Source organism: Cervus elaphus, chromosome 25 (genome assembly GCF_910594005.1).
Source record: "Cervus elaphus chromosome 25, mCerEla1.1, whole genome shotgun sequence".
In the NCBI taxonomy this organism is placed as follows: Eukaryota; Metazoa; Chordata; class Mammalia; order Artiodactyla; family Cervidae; genus Cervus; species Cervus elaphus.
Genome location: NC_057839.1, coordinates 22,491,690 through 22,517,304, shown reverse-complemented (window position 1 = coordinate 22,517,304; position 25,615 = coordinate 22,491,690). Strand labels below are relative to the sequence as shown.

Here is a 25,615-nt window from a genome sequence, read left to right as displayed (position 1 = left end):
AACCCATATTACACAAGCTCATGAAACTGCTGAACAGAACCCAAATGCCAATTAACTTCTTTTCAATGAGCACTGCGATCATGGGGCTGATTATAATGCTTAGACCATCTGACCCAGGACTTTCCTTTTCAGTAGAAAGTCCTATAGGACAGCAAAGACTATAATCAGAAGACTTCTTGGTGAACACGGAACCAGAAGAAAGATATAGATAAACAGGTGACAGACTAGATAGATACATTAGACAGATAGATAGATAGAAATGGCTATTAGTAAGATAATTAACGTATTCTGAATGTTCAATGTCAGTCTATTAACCAACAGTTTCTCTCTCATGGACGATGTTTTGAAAAAGCACTGTCAATTTTTTTCTTCTGTGATTCTCTTGTATACCTATTCAAATTCCCACCAATCTCACTGGCATGTCAACACATCTCTAAAGTGTTGCCTCTCTGCTGCATTAAGCATAGGTTTTGTATGTTAATTCACAGGGGAAGACTCTCATTTCTACATCTTTTCTTCCCTCTGTACTATATACAGATCCAAGAGAACACTTTGCAATTAACTGTGACCATAATATTAATTCTAGCCAAAATATAGCAGAAGAAACAACACAGCAAAACGCTTTCTAGTATCCCCATATTGCGGCCCACAACGTTTGGTCACTTTACAAGGTCAATCTTCATTATTACTAGGCCTGACAGTAACTGCCTGGCTACAAGAAGAAGCTGATAGCCTTAACTTTCTAGGTGGCTCCCGGTAAAAAGCCTGACTTTGATGTGTCTAAACAAGCATAAATATAGAACTCATGACAAGGTGTATTAGGATTGTAGAATCTTCTGAGAGGAAGCTGCCTAGAGCTGCCCTGCTTAAAAGATTTAAAAGCAGACAGATCAAAGCATGTGTCATTGAAAATCCTGCTGGTTGTCTTGAGAAAAGGGGTAAAATTGCAAACCCATTCAGGTGTATCCATTATTGTAATGACTGAGAATACGAAAATGAAGGGTGAGTTGTGTAGGGTCATAATAATAGTAATCACAGGTCATGTGCCACTGATATTGAATTTTTCTTTTGCACAGCAAAGACAGCTTTGTGTTTTTTCTGTATAGCTATGGTAACAGCTTTTATTTTTGACTGCTGGGATTTCCTGTCTATAGACCCATGCATCTGAGTAATATGCCTATCCCAAACATTCATAGGATACTGAAGATGAGTCAAAAAACAAGATGGACATATGCCAAAAGGTTTTATACTAGGAGTAAAATCTATTTATCCACTGAATCGGCAAACTGAATTTGGGGCAGGTAAAGAAGTCAATGCTGTCACATCCTATTGTATCTCATACTTTCAAGTTAGGATTATGTAAATAGGGAAAGAAGAGGCTAGAAATTCTGCATGCTGAGAAGGAAAGTCTAGAATGGAAGAGTTCTCTTTGCAGGATAAAGCACTCTCTAAAACTTGGAGTAACACACAATTTCTGAAGGGAAAATCTTCTTGAGTGATGCTGACTATAATTCTGTGCTCTGTGGAGCATTTAATTGACAGTGTATTTTTTATGGTGCTTCCCTTAACATTCAGCTCTCCTCAAACTGATGCTGTGCCTCTTTTAAATGGGCCACCCTGTATAATCCAAATGAGCTTTTTCCAGTAAAGAATCATGTTGATGTAAACCTACGTTGACAAGAGCGTCATCAGAGTCAGCTGGGAGTGACAGGCATGTTCTAGCCAATTCTGGATGGTGTGTTGAAGTGTGTTGAAATATGCGTCCCAGGCTACAAGAGGCAGTGCACAAAAGCCTGCCCACGTCTTCACGGGGATGACGTGCTGAACGGCAAAGCCACGGCTCTGTCAGAACATAAAACACATACCAGGAGCGTTTCTGGAAGAGAAGCCAACCTATCAATCATAACGAAAGCTACATAATCCGCACAGGTAAAAAGGTGCCAGTGCTCGCCCTTTCCCTTAGGGCAAAAACAAAAACAAACAAAAAAAAACTTTGCACATGTTGCTTTGCAGGTCAACCTCCTGACACAGATCGTATTTCCTAGTAACAGCCAGGTTCACCTAGTATCCATTTTCAGGCAGGCAATACAAAGCAACAATTCAAACTCCAAAGAGAAAGCTAAGCTCTATTTTCATATTTGTTTTGTTTACAAGGATGATTATGAAAACATCCCTGAATAAATCTTAAAATACCACACGGTCTTGCTCTCTTTAAAAAATAACTTAGGCCTACACATAAAACCTATTTATTTAATACAAGCAGTACCATTGTAATAACTATCAATATATGCATGAACCATTGTGGTAAGTACCACATATATTTTTTCAGAATTTTTTTTCAATTCTTCAGTATCTATTTTAAACATCATGCTTAAGAACAAGATTTTGTATCCAATGCAGCGGGGGTTGGGGGCAGCGAAGAACAAGATTTTGTATCCAATGCAGTGGGGGTTGGGGGCAGCGGGAGAATGGTAATTTCACATTAGAAAATCTGCCCTAGGGCCATACATCTGGAAACTAGCAATTTCCCAATTGCCTTTCTGCATCTTCCATCACATCTCTCATCCCTGGAGCATAATGTATGGTAAAGGGGTGGGAAGAACACGGCTTTACCAGACAGAAATGTTGACAGACCTGGCCAGCTGGTTCTCATTGCCTGCCTCCTCCATTCCTATAAATGTACTGCAGCTGAATTAGAGTGCCTGGAATGAATTTCAACAAATAGACCCTAGAGGCTGGCCATTCCAGCCTAAGAGTTGTTACTTGTTTAACTACATGGCCTCAAACGAGATTCTTGTCTTTGACACACAGTCATCACCACAAAAGGTCCAAGACTGCCAGGGGATTGTTCATCACCAGACTCTCACCCACCACTGGCTCTGTAAATCCCCCAGAGCCTAAGTCCCCCACTCCCCTACACCCTCTCAACATTTTCCATTGTGAGTTTCCATATTCTTGCTCTGACACTATGGCTGCCCATTATTTCAGCCCTCTGATGTGGTGGCTACTCCCCCTCCATGTTTCTGTACCTGGAGAATCCCAGGGACGGCGGAGGCTGGTGGGCTGCCATCCATGGGGTCGCACAGAGTCGGACACGGCTGAAGCGACTTAGCAGCAGCAGTAGCAGCAGCAGCTGAAGGAGAAGTAGGTATCTTTCTTGCTCTCCTCTGCTGCTTGCAGAGAAGAGAACTTGTGACCATTTCTTAACTACCCTTTACTACTCTGCTCTGAACTACCATTGTATCTACCTATATATTATACCTGTTCTATCTCACCTGGATCACTGCAACAGTATCTGAACTGGTCTCTCTGTTTCCCCTTCTGCCCACATCTCTATTTTCTACACAGGAGCAGGAATGCTTTTTCCAAAACTTAAGACAGTCTGTGCCCCTCCCTGAGGCAGGCACTCCCATTGCTAACACTTCTTCCTTCAAAACATCAGTCATCACCAAGAAAAATCCTACCACAGCCTCAAAATACGACACGATGTGACTCCCTTCTACGTCTTGGATTTCATCTTCTATAACGTCCCTCTTCCTCAAATACACCAATCACATCATCCCTCAGACCTCTGCACTTGTTATTTCTTCTGCCTGAAATGCTCTTCCTCAATGTAATCACTCACCTTCTTCAGGTCTCTATTCAAATGTCACCATATAGAGAGTCCTCCCCGAAAAGGTATTTAAAACTCTATCTCCTCGATTTCCCAGGTGGAGCTAGTGGTAAAGAACCTGGCTGCCAATGCAGGAGACATAAGAGATGCAGGTTTGATCCCTGGGTTGGGAAGATCCCCTGGAGGAGGGCACAGCAACCCAGTCCAGTATTCTTGCCTGGAGAACACCATGGACAGAAGAGCCCGGTGAGTTACAGCCCATAGAGTCGAAAAGAATTGGATACAACTGAAGTGACTTAATGCACACACATGCACCTCTTACCCAGCTTTATTCTTCCTTATTGTACGAGCTACCGGAATATATATTTATATATTGCATTCTTCCCCATTAGAATACATGTTCCATGTGGGGGTGGGGGGACAGGCCTTTGTCTTTTTTGCTCAGTGTTATATCTTCAGAAGAGTTACAAGATACAAACTAGACACTCAGAAATTACTGTTTGAATAGATGGAAGATAACAGGATATTTAGCACCTCACTCTTATCCTGGTGAGCCAGTCTTGAAATAGAAAAAGTACCTTAGGAGACAAATGGTTTTCTGCATACAGTCCATCAGACTTGCTGGGCATGTTTTAAGCATTATATTCTTATGCAACTTAATGAAAAGGCAGATGGAGTCCTCACATAAATAGTGTCTCTGGTCTGTGCTTCAGAACACAAGTGTCACAGGTGGAATTAACACATCTCATTCGAATGGAAATACAACCATGTATTCTATTTCTGGAGGATTATCTTAGAAGGAGTAGAAGGCATTAGGTAACTGAAAGATGGTCTAGATTGGTCTAATTGGACTAAATCTCACATTCCAACTCTTAAGTGTTCAGTGCACACACCTGTGGTTTAGCAAGCTTAGAGCAGGGTAATAACTCAGAATGTCACTTCCTTTTATTTGGAGTAAAGCTGTTGAGAAAGATAAAACTGATCATGTTTCACTTAAGCATATAAATCCCTGGTGTGCATACATGTGTGGGTGTGTGTGTCTGAGAGAGAGAATGTTAGCTGACCTCTGAAACCTGATTCCAACTTACATTTATGGTCACCTTCTGCAGAGACACTCTAAGCTGTACCCAATCTCACTCAAACCCCATATAATCCCCATATTGGTTAATGTGGTTCCTTTGGTGAAAAGAGCTTACCTCCTGCCACTTTCTGTCCTTCCATACTTCACTCCAGTTCTCTCCTCACTCAATTTCTCTAGGCTTTACGTTCATATCCAATCCTTTTCTAGGCCCCACTTTTCTCTTTGTAAAATGGGATAATTAAACCTAAACCTAGTTAAGTTTCCATGAGTATCAAATAATATAAAGGACTTCCATGGCGGTCCAGTGGCTAAGACTCTGAGCTCCAGATACAGGGGGCACAAGTTCCATCCCTGGTTAAGGAACTAGATTCCGCATGCCACAACTAAGAGTTTGCATACCACAACTAAAGACACATCTTTCATGCTGCAACTAAGACCTGGTGCAGCCAAATAAATAAATATTCAAATAATGTAATCTAAGTAAAAACTCAGTGTGGGCCTTCTTTGTGACTCTATGCCATACTCCACCTCAAGACTTACCATGATTCCCACCACAGGAAACAATCTCTTCTTTCCTATAAACTCCACCACTCTTTGCAGTTAGTTAGGGCAACTACTAATGCTTTATGGTTATTTTCAGTAATCATATCCTATCTCCATCTGATCCCAATCCTAGAGAGCAAAGACAACACCCCAATAGCATCCCACACACCAATTTACACACACACAGTAGGAGATGAATTAAGCTCCCTTAATTCAGTTCAGTTCACCCTCAGTGTTCCACCATGACTCTTTTTATGTGACATTTGAATAGCACTTTATGCTTTTCAAAAAGTCTTTTCATTAAGTGTATCATTTGAATTTTTAAATAATTCTAAGAAGTAAGGAATGAATTACCAATAATTCCATTTTATGGATGCACTTAACTGTGATCTGTGGAGTTGAAATAATACCCCTGGGATCACAGAGTAAGTGAGTAGCAGAGTCGGAGCAGACAGTATATTTTGGGACCTCTTTCTGTATCACAACAAGACTGTGCTAGGTGCTAGGGATAAAGTGATCAGTGCTTCTAGATCAGTGCTTCTCAACTAGGGACAATTTTGCCCTCAGGGTACATTTAGCCATATAACTAATAATTACAGGGTGGTAAAAACAGGACACCAACACCTGACTTTCTGCTTAAGAACTGGAATTACCTAATCCAAGTTCAGTGTGTTTACCACCAACTAAGGGATTCAGACCCAAAGAACAAACGTTCTTCTTCAAAAACAGATGCCCTTCTTCCAACAGTGGAAATATCAGTGATTCAGGACCACTCAGTTGATACGTTAGAGGATCTGATGCACCAAGATGGCTCGAAGCATAGGGGATGTCATTGATCGAATTTAAATGTTGAATATAATGATGAGGTTATTTTCTTTCCAAATCCCTTTCAGTCACTCTTACTACCTTAAGGAGAAGGACTCCATCGGCCTGTCACAACTTTACATTATTCACTAACTGCCATTTGAGACTGAGAGCAGACCTCGGGCTCAGAACCACTAGCAGGTCACAGCATCTAGTTAAACTTGAATCCATTTAACCTGCTTTTTTTTTCCATTGCATTTTTGCCCAATTATCTTCTATATATGATAAGTGACACTGGTTTCCAATTTATAATAAAAAGGATATAAGGCTTCATGCTTAAACATATGGGCCTTTAAATAAAAATATAAATCCACTAAAAACATTAAATACAACATGGTACAAATGATCCACAGGTGTACCTTACCCTGGGCAGGTGATACAGGAATGAGCACACCATTAATGACCCTGCTATTGTTATCGTAAGAGGGCTTTATTAAAGAAACCTGGTTCTGTTCAGAGGCGAGCCTTTGCATTTGGCCTCATGCGTCATCAGCCTCCAATTCATATATGTTTTAGTTATTACTACCAATAAATCACACACTGTTCTATTTGGCACCTACTCAATAGAAAGCCATAAAAAAAAAAAAAAATCACCCTGCAAAGTAAAACAAATACTATAAACCTAAAGAAGGTAAACAAGCAGAAATGATAATCCAAATAACCTTATTAGTCAGAAAGTTGCTTTCCTTAAAAAGGTCAACAATACACACTTACCATTTATCTATATAAATGTGAAATCAGCTATATAAGAAAATGAAAAAAAAGCCCTATGTACTCTACTAATTAAAATATACAAAGTCACTTTTAATTATAGTTAATCTAATCAGAGTGCTATCTCATAAGAATAATGGAAAGGAAATCAGTTGGTTTGAAAGAACTGCAAGGTAAAAATGGGCATGAACTTTAGGCAAAATATTTATGTTAAAATAACTTGTCTACGCTTAATCTCTTCAAATTTTTTTTCCTATTATTCAGTTTTACTTATTCTGAAGATCTACTTTGGAGAAATGACACTTTTTTCCACCAGTTCAAATTTCTCCAAATTTCATACTAAAAAACCAAAACCAAACAAACAAAAAACAACTATGCAGAGTGCTCTGGGTTTTTGTTTGTTTGTTTGTTTTTTTGCTTGTTTGTTTCAAATTTCTCCTCAAAATCTTGTCATTTCTTTTATAAGCCTAGGTCTTGTGTATAACTGAACTACTATGACTTATAAGACATAAGAACTAGTCATAAGAGTTTAACAAGTAAGTTATTCAGTAATTTACCAGGAATTATAAATATGCTTACATATTTTTCAGAATACAACAGGCATAAATTATTTCAAAGTATAAACTAAAAATGACTGAAATTGAAAATTAGTGACAGTATCATATACCAATTCATTCAGATATACTAAAGTCAAATCATAGTAGTCAAGGTTTGTGTAAATCCGGAACACACACTCATACACGCAGAGTTGTGGTGACAAAGTTCAAAATACGGTTAATCATTCAGTTTGAAACTTCTTCCCACAATGGCAATCAAGCACAACATAACTAAGACTTCTAGACTGGAAGGCTATAGATCTCCCCAGGTGTTTGGCACAAGAACAGCAGCAATTGAGAGAACAGCAATTAAAGAACAAATATTTAATAAATGCATATTTTACAGGTGGCATAGCCCCTCACGTGGATACAAAGATTGATTCACGTGAGGGTTCCTACTTTTCAGGAACTTATGTTCCAGCTACACAGTCAAAAGACACACATGGAAAAGAAGACAGCATAAGACAGAAAGTGTTAAATAAATGGCAACACTGTGCTCTCGGAGCTCAAGATAGATCTCACCAAATGAAGTCAGGCAATTTGGCCCTGTACACATTTGCTCATGAAAACCCAAAGTTGAGCCATTAATCCCAATGTTTTCACTTTTCACTTTCTTTCCTCTCATTAAACTTTACATTTTATTTATGATGTACTGACCCAAAGAAAACAATCTCAGAAATGCCCTTTTAAAGAAGACAGACAGACAGCATTTACTTCTGGTTCCAGAGATATTTCCTTTATGGAAGCAGATCATCTGTTAAGTCCAAGAGACCTTTCCAAAGTGGGGGGATTGGACAGGAAGGCTGGCAGATGACTAGAGGGAGTGTTTTGAGGTCAAACGGGCTGTGGTCCTCCTGCCGAGCCTCCCGGTCAGTCACGGTCAGCCTGTGAGTCAGGCCAGCTCCGGTTACTAGGCAGTTTGCTGCTCTGTTGCTTAGTGACTTGAGCCTGCAGACCATCATTTCCAGCTGGCTCTTCTGGAACCAAACCGTAATAGATTTCTGACTTGATCTTTTTCTTTAGATTTCAAGCCTTTCATGCCTTTTTCTCTGAATCACTGAAAATGAAATTATATTCTAACTGGTTTTGTCTTGATGTCAGTCTTATTCTAAAACTACTTTCTATCAGAATGTTTTCTGCTGACCTTAAAACCTTCCTTCTTCAAGGACATATATTTCTCCTACACATACATATATTTTTATGGAAAAAAAAAGATGGCTACATTCATATGAGCCACAGGTGTTAAATAGGTAAACTGAGATTCCACATTAAGAAAGGGTTCTGTTCCTCCCCTTCTGTTAACTAACCACCATTTCGTAAAGTCATTGAATATCCATTGTTGCAGGTTCCATATATAAGCAGGGTAGAGAAATAAATAAATGTGAACGTGATTCTTAACCCAAAGGAAGGTAATGCTGAAAGAACACAGGATGGAAACTTAGGCAAACCTTAGTTTAAGTTTTAAGTCAGTTCCTTTCATGGCTGTCTAGCTGCATGATCTTGATTATGTACCAGTTTCCTTGGGACTCAGCATCTGCATATGTAGAATACAACTAATAATACTAAAATTCAAGCTTGTTTCTTTTGAAGGATTAATGTACATAAAGTATCTGACACACAGCAGGAGCTAAATCATTATTATATACGTGTGAAAGTTGCTCAGTCATGTCCAACTCTTTGAGACCCCATGGACTGTAGCCTGCCAGGTTCCTCTGTCCATGGAATTCTCCAGGCCAGAATACTGGAGTTGGTGGCCATTCCCTTCTCCAGGGGATCTTCCCAACCCAGGGATGGAATCCAGCTCTCCCATATTGCAGGCAGATTCTTTACCATCTGAGCCACCAGGGTATTGTTAGAATAAGTCTCAGGTTATAAAAGTGTGTTTTTATGAACCTAAAGTTTTAAGTCCAAAGAGAAATCAAACAATTCCTTCTGATATCAACTCAAGATCTCATTTTGAGAATAAGTACTTCATTTGAAATAGTTAGACAGCCTTTATGTCCTTAAAATTGAACATGAAATGATTTTCTTCTGCTTTGTATATATGGTAGAAGAGATTGGTGTGTTAAGATGGTACATAATCGAAGATGCAGTAAAATTTTAAATTCAATTTTTTATTACTATCCACAGATTTCCACATTTCCTACCCCAAATCATGGCTTTCAGATGGTGTCCTAGAGTGAATACCATTCATCCTGAAGGCCCTGAAGCCTTTTTATGAGTCACATAATTATTAAACCACTCTATCCCCTGTTTTTACCCATAAGGCATACACCTCACTAACTTACAACAGCAAGTTGGAACTGGCTTTTAATTACTTATCTTAAATGTACTTATTTCGTTATCACTTGGTAAATTTAATTAGTCAATTCTTACTTGTAAATATCAAATGCCTCTATATCCATATGACTTATGAATAGAGTCTACAATTCAAAAAGGTTGGCAATTAAGGTCCAATATCGAGTGGCCACAGAATTGGAAATACATGGCTTCTACTATGTTAAACTCTCACAGTTTAAAACATGTTTTGCTTTTTTTTTCCCCCCAGCAGCAAAACCATTTAAAAAATGACATAACTTTGCCACACTGGTGATAGTAAAGCTTCTTCCTGAAACTGCTACTTGAAGAACAACTTTGGTACCTTCCTGTCTAAGGAACAAAAAAATGTACTGATGCTCCAAAGCTCAATTAATTCAGTAATCTCACAAGAGCTTGTTATTTATAAAGATATTTATATAAAGAATAACTTTAAAAATTATTTTAATGAACTTTGAGACAAATGTTTTTTATTTTCTTCTCATTCAGCATTTCTACCAAGTTTATTAGAAAGACTGTTTTGCTTGGAAGTAGTTTTACCACTAGTAGAATGACTTTGGCACAGATACACTTAATATCTCTTCTATTTCTTTAAGATAAATGTCAAAGGTCACAGGAAGTACATATGCATAATAAATTGCGATGTTACTTCATTGTTTTCTTCATTTTCTTTAGTTACTATTTGTCACATTTTTATTTTGGAATTTCTTAAATGTTCAGTTGCTCAGTCGTATCTGACTCTTTGCAAACCCCATGGAATGTATCCCCACAGGCTCTTCTGTCTATGGGATTTCCCATCCAAGGATACTGGAGTGGGTTGCCATTTCGTCCTCCAGGAATTTCTTAAATATTACAAAGCAGTTAACAAGTTCTTTAAGATGAATGTCTTCCTGAGGTCTTCTGATTTTAGGGAAGGTTAATCAGACTTTTCAAAAGTTATATTCACTTTTAACTGGAGTGCCCCGGGATTTCCAGGGAAGGCACACAGCCAGTTACACCAGGGACACACCTCAGCCAACTGGCCCCACCTACCCTGCTGGCATTACTTCCTGTTGTGCATCCCAGAAACTCTCCCCCGGGAAACTTCCTCCCCACCTCTGAGTTCCCAGCTCCTAGGGCAGCACCAGCAATGCCCTTCTCTGGGTATCACCACTATAAGTGACGGAGAAAAGATAACCTTAAAGTTATCTTTTAAGATGGGTAAATGACAGAGTTGGAACAAAGGAGAGAGTTCTCAAATAGAATCTCTAAATAACAGCTTTGAAAAACTACTTGGGTGTGTGTGGGTGTGTTTGTGAATGGGGCTGTGTTTGTGTTGGACCTATAAACTCTCTAAATGGCTGGATTTCTTCTTTGTAGGTAATAAAGGGTTTCTGGCCCATTCTGTAACTTGAATAAAATTTATAGTGCATTTCTCTCTTAAACAACAAGCAACCATTAAAAACAACTATACTTGCTGAAGAAATTATGACTCAAGAAAGCAAATGTTTACTTTGAAACATAAGCAATTTTATATCCAAAGCCAATGCCAGTAAAGTTTATAATAAGCAAAAGTTACGGCCAGAAAAACTTATCTAGCTCCCTAAAAATCTTTAAGATTTTCTAAAAGCCTCCTAAAAAAGGCCTTTCAAAAATCCACCTAGAGGAATTATTTTGTTGTTTAAGGATGTTAAGTGCTTTTTCTACCTTTGGATATGTTGTAATTAAACACACACACACACAAAACAGAAATTTTAAAGATAAGACACGTATTACCTGGACAGTATCTTGCCCAAAGAAATCCTATTGCCTACTACCACTTACACACACTAGAACACTTTCCTTCATTTGGTGCATAGAACCCAGGGTAAAAATGAGGGAAAAACATGAAAAATACAAAGCTTTTCCTGAAATAAACTTACACTGAAAGTTTTCTTTACCAGAAATTCCAGTGACGTTTATGCTGACATAAGAGGGAATTCCCTACACTGATGAAAAGAGCCTCATCTATAATGACTAGACCACAAGGTACTAGATATTAAACAAAAATGGAAAAACAAAGTGGTGAGACGTATGAACACAAGAGGGTCCTGACCTAACACACGGCATCCGATGGAGCACCGGCACTCAGTGAACACTAGCTAGGGATGTAATCGTTACTTAAAGCTTTGTTCCATCCACGAAAAACTGACAGGGTAACCACTTTAAAATGAGGTTGATGTTTAGTGACTAAAGTGAAAGTGAAAGTTGCTCAGTCATGTCCGACTCTTTGTGACTCCATGGACTATACAGTCCACAGAATCCTCCAGACTAAAATACTGGAATGGGCAGCCTTTCCCTTCTCCAGGGGATCTTCCCAATTCAGGGATGGAACCCAGGTCGCACTGCGGGTGGATTCTTTACCAGCTGAGCCACTAGAGAAACCCAAGAATACTGGAGTGGGTAGCCTATCCCTTCTCCAGGGGAATCTTCCTGACCCAGGAATTGAACGGGGGTCTCCTGCATTGCAAGATTCTTTACCAGCTGAGCCACCAAGGAAGTCCTTTGGTAGCTAAGTCACATCCTGCTTTAAGATTCAGCCTGAGCAAGACTGGATTAATGGACACATAATAAAGGAAATACTGGCTTATAATAACCCTCATTAAGTGTCTGTCCTATGCAAAACACTTTAATTTACACATAAATGTGCTTAATAAAACCACGACACCAAGTGAATACTATTATGCATCCCAGGAAACTGGGTACCAGTGAAATAAGCCTATATTAAGTAACTTGTTCAAAATCACACAACTAGTAAATAGGAAGTCAAATTTTAATGTAAGTAATCTGACTTCTCAGATACTCTCTGTCCAAGAGTCACATGGCACATGGAGTATTGTGTCTTTTTCAGTATAAATAGGTTGTAAAAATCCAAATGAAGCCTGGTTAAGAACAACCAGGATCAACCTGATAAATACAGTATATAAACGTGAAGTAACTTAGGGTGTTTAGTTAAGAAAAGAGAAGAATTTTTAAAAAGCATGATAACACTGAATATGGTGATTAATAGGCTTGTCAAAATGGATACAACAGGGTCCTGGCTTTCTGATAGGTTACTCCAAGCTTCTTGCCTTAAGGTCTAAATTATGGAAGACAGAGAGTCTGAAGCTGTGGGGTTTCCAAAGCGGATCCAGGAACCAAGGATGACAATGGCAGGGAAGGAGATTTCAGTTGTATATAAGCAAGGACTTCCCAGTCAATAGACTTGTCAAAAAACAGAATTGCTCTGTATGATCCTCATCCAGGAGGTCTGCAGAGGTGTTCATCACAGATGTTACTCTACAAACTGAACTATAGTATAGAGGGAGAACCAATAGTCATTAGCACATTGTGATTGACACGGGCCAGCCATTACCCACATCTGTTTTACCTGGTGGCTCAGCTGGTAAAGAATCCGCCTGCAGTGCAGGAGACCTGGGTTCGATCCCTGGGTTGGGAAGATCTCCTGGAGAGGAGAAAGGCTATCCCACTCCAGTATTCTGGTCTGGAGAATTCTATGGACTGTATAGTCCACGGGGTCACAAAGAGTCGGGACACGACTGAGCGACTTGCACTTTTTTTTTTGGTAGCAGGACTGAGATAGGTTTCCCAGCCTTCTCTGAAGTTAGATGTGACCACAGAACTGAGCTCTTTCTGGGGAATCCTGGAATAAGTAATGGGTGCAATTCTAGGCCTGCCTTGTAAAAACTCACCAATGCCATCTTCTGGACTCTTCTACTATGATTCAGTGGAGCCTGGCAAACTTGGAAACCAAGTTTGTTACCAAGTGTGTTACCAAGAATGAAACCATAAGATAATAGGACCCGGGGTCCCTGAAATACCGAGGTCAGGCTAGCTCCCCACAAGCAGCAGAAGCCAGAAATAAATATTTACTGTGTCAGTCCACTAAGATTTGGAGAGTATGTTGTAGAGCAAAGTAATTATCTTAACCAGATGCTTTCCAATGTGATTTTTTTTTTAATACTGTAGTATAAGTAATTTGAAACCAAGGAATAGCTCTTGTTCAACTTTGTAATCAGTAGGTACAAGATAAACACTTTGGACTCAGTAGGTAGTAAACATACTCATATTGAATGGAAGGGAATATCAGGCATAGGAAACATTCTGAGGCAGGCACACATCTGGTGTGTAATTAAATCACTGATTATCTAATTTAAGAAGAGGAGAGGATTTGAGCATGGTGGTGATAGTGGCAAAAGTTTAGATATCAATATGTATTTGTCTGTGTGTACATATATATACACATACATATACATTCATACATACATACATATATATATATATATATATATATATATATATATATATATATAATCAGCACAATTTGGAATATATTTTTAAAATTCTGGGTCATGCTTAGTCCAAGTAATGAAAGCACAGATGGAATGATATTTGTCAAAAGACACCCATGGGTATTATGAACATCTTGGGTCTTGTTGAACCAATAAGGAAAATGTGAAGTACTCTTTCCAACTGCCCCGCTGGATGCTTTTTCCATGAGGGATACTGTCTGCCCTCAAGTTACTAAGAACTGATATCACGATTTTTCTTTCTCATTTCCATTGCTCTTTCGACATCTCCTTCATCTGGTGGAGACACCACGATGAAGGATTGGCAGAAATTGTGCTCTTGGAGTTTCTCCAAACAGCATCAGAAAAGGAAGTGCCAGAAATTTCAAAAGAAAGCCTGTTTTCATGAGATTTCCTGCCTTCCTTACATCTCAACATGTCCAAATAGTTCCGATAACCTTCGGTTGAACTTGAAGTTGCTTCGCTCCAATAGAAATGAAGTGTCTGCGTGGAGGCTCACTCATTCAGCAACAGGTACACTTTAGGAACTATAATTTAAAAGGCATCTCAACCAAAAAGGACAGCACATGCCCAAATTCTGGCTCTGACTCTTTCTGAACTCCAGCCAGCTCTCCTGTTCAGGCGCTTGATATTTCATCTCAAGCCATCCCTCTCCCTCAGAGCATCTCAGAATTCACCTACGCCTTTCATTCACTGCTTATCTCTGACAAATTTTTTCACAAACATCTCCCTGAGAGAGAAGTCATCCTTTTCCACCATTTTTTTAAGACTGAAAAATTCAGTGTTTGTCTTACCTCTTTTAGGAACCTTATATCTAACTAAACTTAGAAATACCACTTAGTTAAAATCTTGGGGAAAAAAAGAACACTTCCCAGATCAAAGATCTAGTTATTGAAAATGACAATTCTAAGGTCAGACGTTTCTTTGGGTGGGCCATGCCTTTATTTCCTTTGTTGGCTGTTTTCATCTCTGACATGAATGCATGACTGGGTAGGGTCATGTTGCTTACGTTTAGATTTTGATTCTTTCCTTTTATTGTTGCTTCTTTCCTAAAAGTCTTGATTCTGGATTTTTTTTTGGGGGGGAAGGGTTCTGTTTTGTTTTATCCATTCCTAGCATACTTGTTCGTGTTCTGTGGAAAAGCTGTATAAAAATCATTCAGTTAGTTTCTCAACTAACACACTTTTTTTCTGTTATGCCTGTTTTCTTCATCATATTTAATATTCATTTTGCCAAAACATGGAGTAGTGTATAGAACTTACTACTGCCTAAAATTAACCAACTGTGTATCACAGATCCCTCTTTCTCTGATCATAGCCTAGAATTACCTCTTCTCAGGCAGAAACACCACAATAAGCTCACGCAATGATTTACTTTAATATTTGTTTTATGACAGCAGAAAAATACCAAGAATCATCTAGACACCTAGCTGGCACCATACGCATAAAACAAAGTCACCTATTATAGCAGATAAAACATGCATATAGCAAATAAAAATACTGACAAAACAGTCAAAGAATTCATATGCGAAGAACAGAGCAATATTGCCAAGTACCAGCCTGAAACTTTCTGCACTGGCATTCCTAAACCCACTGAAAAGGCACTTTGAGATCACAAATATATTAAGGTCAGTAGCTAGGAGGGGTTTTACTGAGACACACTATTTTACACACCCACCCACACACACGCTCCATACACATCTCTGTTGAATCACGGTCATGCAGGAAAGAGAACAAACTACGATTTTCTTCTCTCCTTTCTAGTCTTTTCCCCCACTAGGTTGTTGCAGGATCTTGCAGGGATACTAGCTTAGGAATCAAAGAAACGCCACCATGTCAGTATTGGAAAAAACCTGCATTCTTATTTGACATCTGGAATCCAGTTTTCTTGTAGGAACTTGCAATAGGAATAGAACTTGGAGCACCACCCATGTCAAACATGTCAAAGGCTCCTATTACCAGTCTCAAGGATTTCTACCCTGACTTGGACACATATGCGATTTATATTAAGGTAGATTATTTCCGATAAATAATGGGTGAGGAGTGAAGACGGTCCTCCACTCACCTTCCTACCCCTAAAGTGAAAGGCAGGAGGCGCAAGAAATCACCCAGGGGCACCTGGCCACCATGTCTGCTCATCCGTGCAAACCTTACCACGTATGTGCCACGGTGAACCGCCGCTGTTTGGGGATGTTGCTACTGAGAAGCATCCTGCGCAGGAGCCTGGGGGAATTTCTCGGCGAAATCACGGGTGAGAGCTTGGGAGACACCGATTTCCTTGAGGTCTTGGACTTCTCGTGCTGCAACAGGTTTTCCCGCAAGGATTTCACAAGATCCTCGTTCAGCCAGGGGTTTGGACAATGCGGATTATCCACTTCAGGGACTGTTAAGGTGTCCGGGCTTGTCGTCTGCTGAGCCATTTTCGCGGTCAACTTTGTACACTTGGCAGTGATCCAGGGCAACGTGGTTGCCTGGCCTCTTTCCAGGGACTGCCTCGCTCGGGCTCCCGGGGAGAGGTCCGGGGAAGCAGGTCGCTGCTAGTTCATTCGGCCGCCTGCCTCAGTCTCTCGGCGGAGACGGGGCTGGGAGTAGGGGCGGCGAGCGCGCTCCACGGCGGAAGCCTCGCGAACGTCACCCCCCCTCTGCCGATCCTGCCAAGGCTCACCGCCGAGCTCGCGGGGCAGCGGAACATGGAGGGAGCCACGGCGAGCGAGGCTTTTGTCAGCGCCACGAAACAGCCTGCTAAACTATTGGAACTAATGCGTCGCAGCTGCTCCAGAGACTTCTGCTTATGTACATAAAAAGTCCTGGGGGAGGGGGGCGGAGGTAGGGCTTAACCATCAGATGCCTGCTGCCCGTTGTTTGGCTAGTCTTTTCATTTGCTTATTCCTGAATCCAGAGAAAAGAAAAACTTTGAACCTGACCTTCCTCTCCCGCAAGGTCTATTTACCTCCCTTCAGCCTTCAGTCCCCGTTCATAAAAGAAATTGCTAGTCCTTCGGTTTTTATAAGGGGGGGGGGGGGGGGGGATAAACAGACAGGAGCTATACAAGGAGAAATAGTTCCCTGTTTGCTCAGCTCCATCTGACGGACCTTGTAAGACAAATCCCAAGAGGAGAAAATGGACTCTCTTTTCCTTTCTGTCTAGTTAGAAACCAAACAAAAGGTTTCAAAATACTACATGTGGAACACATTACAGGTTGCGTCGTATAGCCTAATGAAGAACCTTTCAAAGCGTGGAACAACACAGTTATAGCCCCAAATGGTGTTTGTTATCTCTTTGCATTTAAACTGATGACACTCCAGAGGAAGAGACTGCTTTCATAAGGGGATTTAAAAATGATTTTTAAAGTTTCAATTATTGCTTATGGTATAGACATTTTATTCACTTATAAAAGAAATAAATCTAGCTTTCTGGCTTTCCATAGTCATTTCCTCAGTTGTTTATTTAATGTAAGATTTTTATTTGTGATCAGAATAGCTGCTACAAACTCAAAGTAGGTTTAAAATAGAAGAAATTATTTCTTGCCTACTTAGTTTGCTACTGGAAAGAAGAATTAAATATTACAATTCAAGTAAGTAGGTAATAAAGCCTGTTAAATCTCATTATAGGGCCACCAGAAGTACAAGCTTCAGATATGCATTTGAAAGGGAATCCAAACCTTTGATTATAGATGTCCCCAGCAGCCAGGTGATGCTACAGACAATTCAAGATGGAAATCAAAGCATATTTCTCAGGATCTAATAATATTTTGAAAAACTTTAAAACACAATAACTTAAGAAGGAGTTAGGCAATACATTCAGATAAAATGGAAAACAGAGTAGTCTGATCCAGTTATTTTTTGGTTTCTATAATTACTATTAGGTGGATTCTAAAAGTTCCTCCTATTTCCTTCCTTGGTTGTTCCACCTGAAGTTTTAATTCCTTGCATTTAAAATGTTACAGAAAAGGATACTCTGAGGATCTGACTATATAAGCCCAGGGCCACCATTTGGTGTACCTATAATAATTTGACAGTACACATGTGCCTTGACTTCATCAGAAAATTTGGCATACGTAATGATTAAAATGACACCAAATTTCTGAAAAATGGGCTGAGGGCCTGACAATTGCATTAGAAGTTGTACAAAACAGGAGTGCCTGCTTACATTCAAAGAGATCATAATTTAATGGAAAGGACTACACTATGCTCAGAAAAAGACACCAGAAGACCTACAGAGTGAAATTATTAGGCGCAGAAAAATACAATGAGAATGGTGTGCATAAGTGAAGAGAGAATGCTGAGTGCAGTATAGCTTGACGGGAGGGAATCAAAAGTTAGTGGAAAGGAAGTTAACACAAAAGACCACTCCAAATGAGGAATTAGAACATGAAATTCCAATAAGGAATTAGTAAGCATGTCTTGTTCAAAACTAAAAACAAATGAAGTTAGCAGATATAAAACCTATTCAGGCTTGTAGAAATAAAAAGTTCAGATAACGGGATAAAGTGAAGGGAAAAAGAAAAACCAGTAAGTAGTAAACTGACATGACAAAAAGAAAAAAAAATGCCACTCTCTAAAGACTTGTTTCATTCAACAAACACGAGCATATTTGTGCTAGGTACTCTATCGAGTGTCTAGGATATTATGATATTTAAAGATAATCGATAAAGTGCATAACGACTGACAGGACAAAGTGTAGCCCAGGTACCCAGAGGAGAGCCTGGAAACTGGAGATGTTTAAAAGGCTGGCTCCAAGTAGACAAAAGTATTTCTCAGTGATCAAATAACGTATTGATCGGACTGAGAATGCTATGGGATCTATATTGGGAAATTCATTGAGTTCAGAGGATTCTAGGTTCTAGTGTTTGCTTTCAGTGACCTTTACTTAAGAGGAGTAAAATATTTACAAGCTATTCTTCTCATATTTGACCTGTAATGTGGCTGCTCAAAGACACTGGGCACTTTGTAGATAATCACAACTAAGCTAAAATAGAAGATATAATACTATTCTATTAAAAAACTCATTGAGAACCATGGTTAAACATGGACTAAGATAGAACAAAGGCATCTCGCAAATCTCCCATTGCTTAGTGCATGCTAAAAGATTCCATTGTAGAAGAATTGGCTACCTCTATACAGGTGCCCATATTCTGTCATTATTTGTTCAATTTCCTGACATCTACAATTACCCTCCTGAATGCCCCCCAGCGATACATGGCATGCATGCTCCTTTTTGAAAATAGGATTAATTTTGTTTTGAGAATTATTTGTCACCTCCTTGAAATACCCTGCAAGAGCCTGCAGTGTTACAAAATCATGCTTGAAAATAACTGCCTTAGGAAGCACAAATTGTAAAGTTCTGACGATAACCAGGTGGAGGAGGTTTGGATAAATAGGCAATTCTCTTTATAATAATGCAGGAGGTTAGGGGAACTCTTCCAACAGGAGGACTACAGAGCTTGCTTTTTCCTCTTTTTTTAAACAAAATCTTTTCAAAACTAGCTGCCAGAAACTTTTCTGAAAAGCACAGTACAGTGACGCCCAAATAAGGCCTTAGATTCTAACGAGTGGAAATTTGAAAGTGGGCAAAATGTTTTGATAAAAGCACCCACGCCTAGAACAGCAGATAGCATCTCAACTTAATAAAAACTTTCCTAGATACCTTTCTGTGAATTTTCAAAATCTGTTTTTTCAGGGTTTTTTGGAATCCTTGAAAACATTTGTTTAATTAATAATTCATAAGCAGCAAAACAAATAAGAAGTAAGATTTGTACAGGTTCTGGGACAAAGACTTACAAGTGTGCCCTTGCCTAGGTAAGAACAAACAAGGCTGGATTTCTCACAATTCAAAGGGGGCAATGGTGTGGCTAATTCAAAACAATGGATAAATTAAACTGAGTTATACTCAACTACGGAATGCATTGTATATTTCCCCCAACCATGTTTTAGTTAAGTAAATAGTGCATTAAAATGAGACTGCTTTTCATATTTTCATATTGTCTAAAGGATGTGGTCCATGGAAATTATCTGATAGTGGGAGAGATTATGTTGTCTAACAGTTAAGAACATATGTATGCAACACAAAAGCATATTTTGAACCCCAGCTATGATATTTACTAGCTGTGTACTTGTCTATGGCTTAGTTTCTCATGTGTGAAATAGAATGAGAATAATAGCTATTGCATAAGAATACTGCAAAGATTTGATGCGTTAATACCCATGATACAAAGTATATGAAGAGAACCTGATACAGAGTAAATACCCAGTAAATGAAACCTGTCACTCAATGATACAAGGAACCTACAGATATTTACACTTAGTAGATAGCAACTTTGTGGCAGGGTCTCTCATTTGATTCTTGTAATAACTCTTAGGGTTTTATGTCATTAACACTATTTTACCAAAGCGAGCATAAGGAGGAAAAATAACTTACCCAAAGTCATTAGTTCAACAATGCACAACAGAGTTTTGTCTATAAAGTGCCAGGGTGTCTTATTTTAATTCTATATCAAATCACCCCAAAAGGAAAGCAAATTCAATATTTAAAATTGATGATGGAAAATAGAAATCTGAGTGCCCTGACCTCCTGGTTTAATTAACACTAAATTCTTTCCTTGGCTTTACTTAGGACATACACAGTGACAACCTGTGAAACATGCCAAGTCATGAAATTCTTACAAAGGCATGTTATTCAAGTGAGGGCAGATCGAGGTGGAATTCCTCAGGGTTTTTTCATCTATGTGCCTGTGTACCTTCGATAAGGTGTTTTCATTTGAATTCCAAATGAAATGGTAGTTTTCTACTCTATAAAATAATATATTCTAAAATTATTTTATAGTTTTTATTTTAATGTATATTAATATATAAAATATATTTTATATTTTTCTTGTGACTATTTTTATTTAGAATTTATTCTTATGATCAAATTACGTTATCCTTGTGAACATTATAGAACAAGGCTTTCAAATCATCATTATCATTGAACATTTATTAGGTACTGGGCTGGTTGGTGGAGATTAAATACAGTAAAACATCTATTTGAAAATAGAAGATATATACAAACCCTGCAATAGAGAAAATAAATGATAAGTATCAAACTAATAATAAAAACAATCAGTGCTTCAAAGATTTAAAGGAGTAACTAAAATATATCTAGACCAATGGAACAATAACTCAAAAAAGGAGCAGGACAAAATTAGGCCTTGAAAGAAAGTGCATGTGGAAGAAGAATAACATGATATTTTTGGGAGTTAGCACTCTAGGGGAGGTGAGAGATGTTGGATTTTTTAGACTCCTGTGGAAAACTGAGTAAAAATTATCTATTTCGGATGTAGCTAAGTAATATATAGAGAGATTTAAATAAGATAAATTTGGTGGCATTATGTATTATAATTTGGAGAAGGGTGATTCTGAAGGCTGTTTATCTTCACAGTTCTGTTTCAATATAAATTTGTGTAGAAATAGAAAGAAGAGGCTGATCACATAAGAATTGGAAGGATTTACTGGTTAAAGCAAATTGTAATATAAAGTGGAACTATATGTAACTTTGTTCTGTATTTTCCAAGTCTCCTATACATGTGTTATCATACTTTCATAATTTAAAAAAGAAAGAGAAAAAATAATCATAATCAATTATATAGTTCATCTAATTAAGTGTAGTTCACCTAAATTAATCATCAAAAGGCTGTTAATATTAAAAAAAGGCATCTAGGGCTTATTGAACAAAAGAAATATAATTGCTTGATTTATATTAGAGCTACATTTTGCACAGACAATGTCTTTTTTCAAGCTCAATTCATTTTAATAGAAAGATTACATGGGCTTTGTTTCTATATTAAATCTAGTCAATGGGTTTACCCCCCACCCCCAGATTAAAGCTAGATGTTAGGGATCTATCTATTGACAGAGTAAATTAACATTTAATTTGAACAAAAAGTTACCTTTTTATAGGGCACAACTTATACCAGCCACATTTACCCAGCATGTTCATTTTATTTCTGAGAAAAAAAATAAACCTTCAATACAGTTTAGGTAAGATTCTTTCCTTTTCTCTTGATACAGTCACCTAAAAAAGCTTCCAATAGTAGAAAAGAATTCTTCTTCATTACTCTGCTAAAATGAAACACTAGAAAGTTCTAAGTATTAGCCAAACTTCAATAAAGAAAATAGGTTCTGATGGCCACTAAAATTTTAACACAGTATCTGATATTTCTGGGTCTTCCTTCAATGGGAAGAATAGCTAGCCATTTTTGCCTTTAACTTGCAGACCAAAAAATCCCCTATTCTACTCTATCTATAGTGGATTATCCCCTAGCATACTGAATGAGCAATTTTCTAGATTTTGCAAAACCAAATGCCCTAAGTGCAAGCACTCTGCATCACTACTTAATTTGGTCATTGTCATAACTCTAATGAGGCAGGCACTACTGCCTTCATTTTGAAGTTGAGAAAACTGAGGCACCAAAATTTAAAAACTTCCTTAAGGTCATACACACTCAGTAGATAATAGAGTTGGGATTGTAAAGCAGATAGTTGAAGAACAGGGCCCATGCATGTAATCACTGCAATAGACTGCCTTTGTGTTTTTACAAAAAGTCAAGTAAATTAATAAGATATTCTCAACAAAATGAGTTCACACAATTTGATATGTGCAAAACTAATATCTGCAAAATATTTGTCACAAGTTTTTGAAGTGAAAGTATGTCCAAGTTTTTAAAGTAAACGTATCCCCAATCAATGCCCATTAGTAATGGTATTTTGAGGCTCTGACAGGTATTTCTTCATAACCAAAGATCTCCAAACTCACCAAAATTGTCCACTGTATTACAAACAAGAGACTTTCGAGAGCACAAATGAACTCGGGTAGACCTTCAGAGCCTTTTGCTGTTTTTGTCCCCATAAAGACATGTTAGTGAACAAAATTCAACATGTTTCCCAAGCTCACAGGAATAGAATACAGTAGTGATCTAGTGAAATCTCAACAGCAAGGAATAAATTTCCTCATCTCTGTTTTTCAGTCTCTGTATCCATCCCCCAGGAAAGGTCCCAGGAAAGAATTAAAGTCTTTCTCTAATTAGCATAATATAACTAGAAAGCCTGCCTCTGACCCTGACACATAACATCTGTTTCAGTCCTTCTGTTTTTTGGATACGGTTTTTTAGGAGACAGAAGTTATTTCATGGGAAGTCCATGACACAGAGGTTTATAATTGTAGCTGGAGACTTTTTTTTTTAAGTTTAACATATTAGACAGTGATCCCTCATAACTAAATTGTTTTTACAGATGATACTTTTTATACCTAACTGTAAGGAACCTTCTGAGACTTGGTCGTTAATGTGGTACGCTTTACAAAAGACATCACAGAAACTGGAGTTTTGGTCCCAACTAAGCCAACTAAGTCACCTTGGTATAGTGGTAAGGAATCTGCCTGCCAATGCAGGAGACCTGGGTTCAACCCCTGAGTTGGTTGGGAAGATCCCCTGGAGTAGGAAATGGCAACCCACTCCAGTATCCTTGCCTGGAAAATCCCATGGACAGAGGATCCTGGCAGGCTTCAGTCCATGGGATCATAAGAGTTGGACATGACTGAGCACACACGCAAGTCACCTTGAACAAGTTCATTCACTTTCACAGGAACTTAGCTCTCTAGTTAAGAGTCTTATAATTTGATGAGGGTTTTAGAATGCTAAATAAAGGAAATTAGATGCTGTCTTCAACAGCAAGTTTTAGTTGCCATTGAAGAAAAACTGTTATCAAGTGCATCCTGAGGGACTACGACCTCTTGCATTTGCATGGAGTGATAGTATGTGTCACAGATGATGCTTTTAAAGGAGAAATGGAAAAGATAAATTTAATATTTAAGATATTAAAGATGGAATATAAGAGTGTGCTGCACTAACCAGGTGCCTTACTAATGCTTTTATGGCCCCGAAACTTGGGAAAATTCCTTCCCTAACTAGGTAAAAAAATTTGTTCTGACATCTGAGTCACAGCTTGGGAGACAGAGTGGGAGAGCAATGCCTGTTAATTTAATATTTGGAATCAAAGCATTGTTTTAAAATAGTGAAACTACAGAGATAGATATATTCACTGTTACATAACGTTGGATTTTCCAAAACTTCGGGGCTTATCTCAACTTTGGGGCAATAAGAGAAACTTGCGCACTCACATTTCACAAAGACTAGTTTTGGCCAATTTTAATGAGTGTTGTGTGGGGATAAAAAGCATTTTGTGATAAATATATATATGTATGTTGAATATAATTAAATAGGTTTTGAGGCTTCCTTACAATAAGATCTTTAATATGTCTTTTAATATGGTTCAATTATGCTAATGTGATATGCTTTTACAGGTTTTTAATGTTAGTGTGATTTATGAAAGCAGGCTTGCTTGGCTCTGAATCTGCTGCATCTTCCAGCATGTCCAGAGATGGGTATTTCCAGAAACACTTAGCTGGACTTACTACAAACAACTTCTTGAACAAGGCTGATAGATAATATGACGCTTCCCTGGCTTCTGTTATGCTGCTTTCTTTTTCTACTGAACCGCAGTCAAACAGAATGCTTTCAGGGGCTGCCCTAGTGGTGAGGGTGGCTTAGTCACTAAATCGTGTCCAACTCTTGCGACCCAATGAACTATGGCCCTACAGGCTCCTCTTTCCATGGGATTTCCCAGGCAAGAATACTGGAGTGGGTTACCGTTTCTTCCTCCAGGGGATTTTCCCCACCCAGGGACCGAACCTGCATCTGTTTGCATTGTAGGCGGTGTCCTGCATTTCAGGTGGATTCTTTACTGCTGAGTCACCAGGGAAGCCTGCTGCCCTGGCACCATCTTCTATCAGACGGAAGGTAATTGTTATGCTCCTGCCCTGATATCAATCCCACCCCCCTCCTTAATCGGTGCATTTCCCCTTGTAAAAGGCACACTTTAGCAGAGGCTATGAGATAGCTATCAAATATCTTTAGTGGCTGTGAGCTAGCTGGGATTGTGAGTCTAAATGACAACCTTATAGAGAGCATGGTTGAAAGGCCATCCACAGGCTAATGGCTTAGAGAAGCGTGACTCTACATGGGACTGTCTGTGAGAGGGTGTGCAAAGGCAACTGAAAGCCACATGATTATTTTTTAAGCTTTAGTGTATCTAAGAATCACCTGGAGACCATGCCAAGTACAGATATTGATTCAGGAGGCCTGAGGTGTGGGGCTTGAGATTTTGAATTTCCAAAGTTCCAAGGTGATGTCAGTGCCAGTTCATGGATCACTCCATAAATATCCAGCCACAAAAATAAGTAGAGATGCTTGGCAATTTAAGTCTAGCAAATAAGGGCAATTAACTTGCACTTAGGTGGTGTTCTTTTAAATTTATATTTAGCTATTTGTGTAGTGCTTTAATTTGTTGTTGATATTTTCATAAATAATGAATTTTAAGTAACTTTAATAAACTTTTTTTAAATGAGCATATACATTCAAAAAGATTGAATTCTAAAAGCAAATATTGCTATGTTAGATCCACATTTTAAGATGAAGAAAAAAAAGACTTGATAGAAGTTGAAAAAACAGATCATTTAACAAGTGTGGTAGA

General features: G+C 38.6%; 1 protein-coding gene across 4 annotated transcripts in view; it reads right to left on the bottom strand.

Moving 5' to 3' along the window:
* Positions 1-25,615, bottom strand: part of PDE4D (phosphodiesterase 4D) — a 1,564,000-nt gene that overhangs the window by 790,846 nt on the left and 747,539 nt on the right. The window contains exon 1 of one of the 4 annotated variants that reach the window (XM_043887127.1): positions 16,206-17,310. The exons of the other annotated variants lie outside the window; for them this stretch is intronic. Within the exon in view, the coding sequence (XP_043743062.1) occupies positions 16,206-16,471 (266 nt within the window). The 5' untranslated portion in view covers positions 16,472-17,310. Of the gene's footprint in view, positions 1-16,205; positions 17,311-25,615 lie in introns of those variants that run through there. 4 annotated transcript variants of the gene reach the window in all.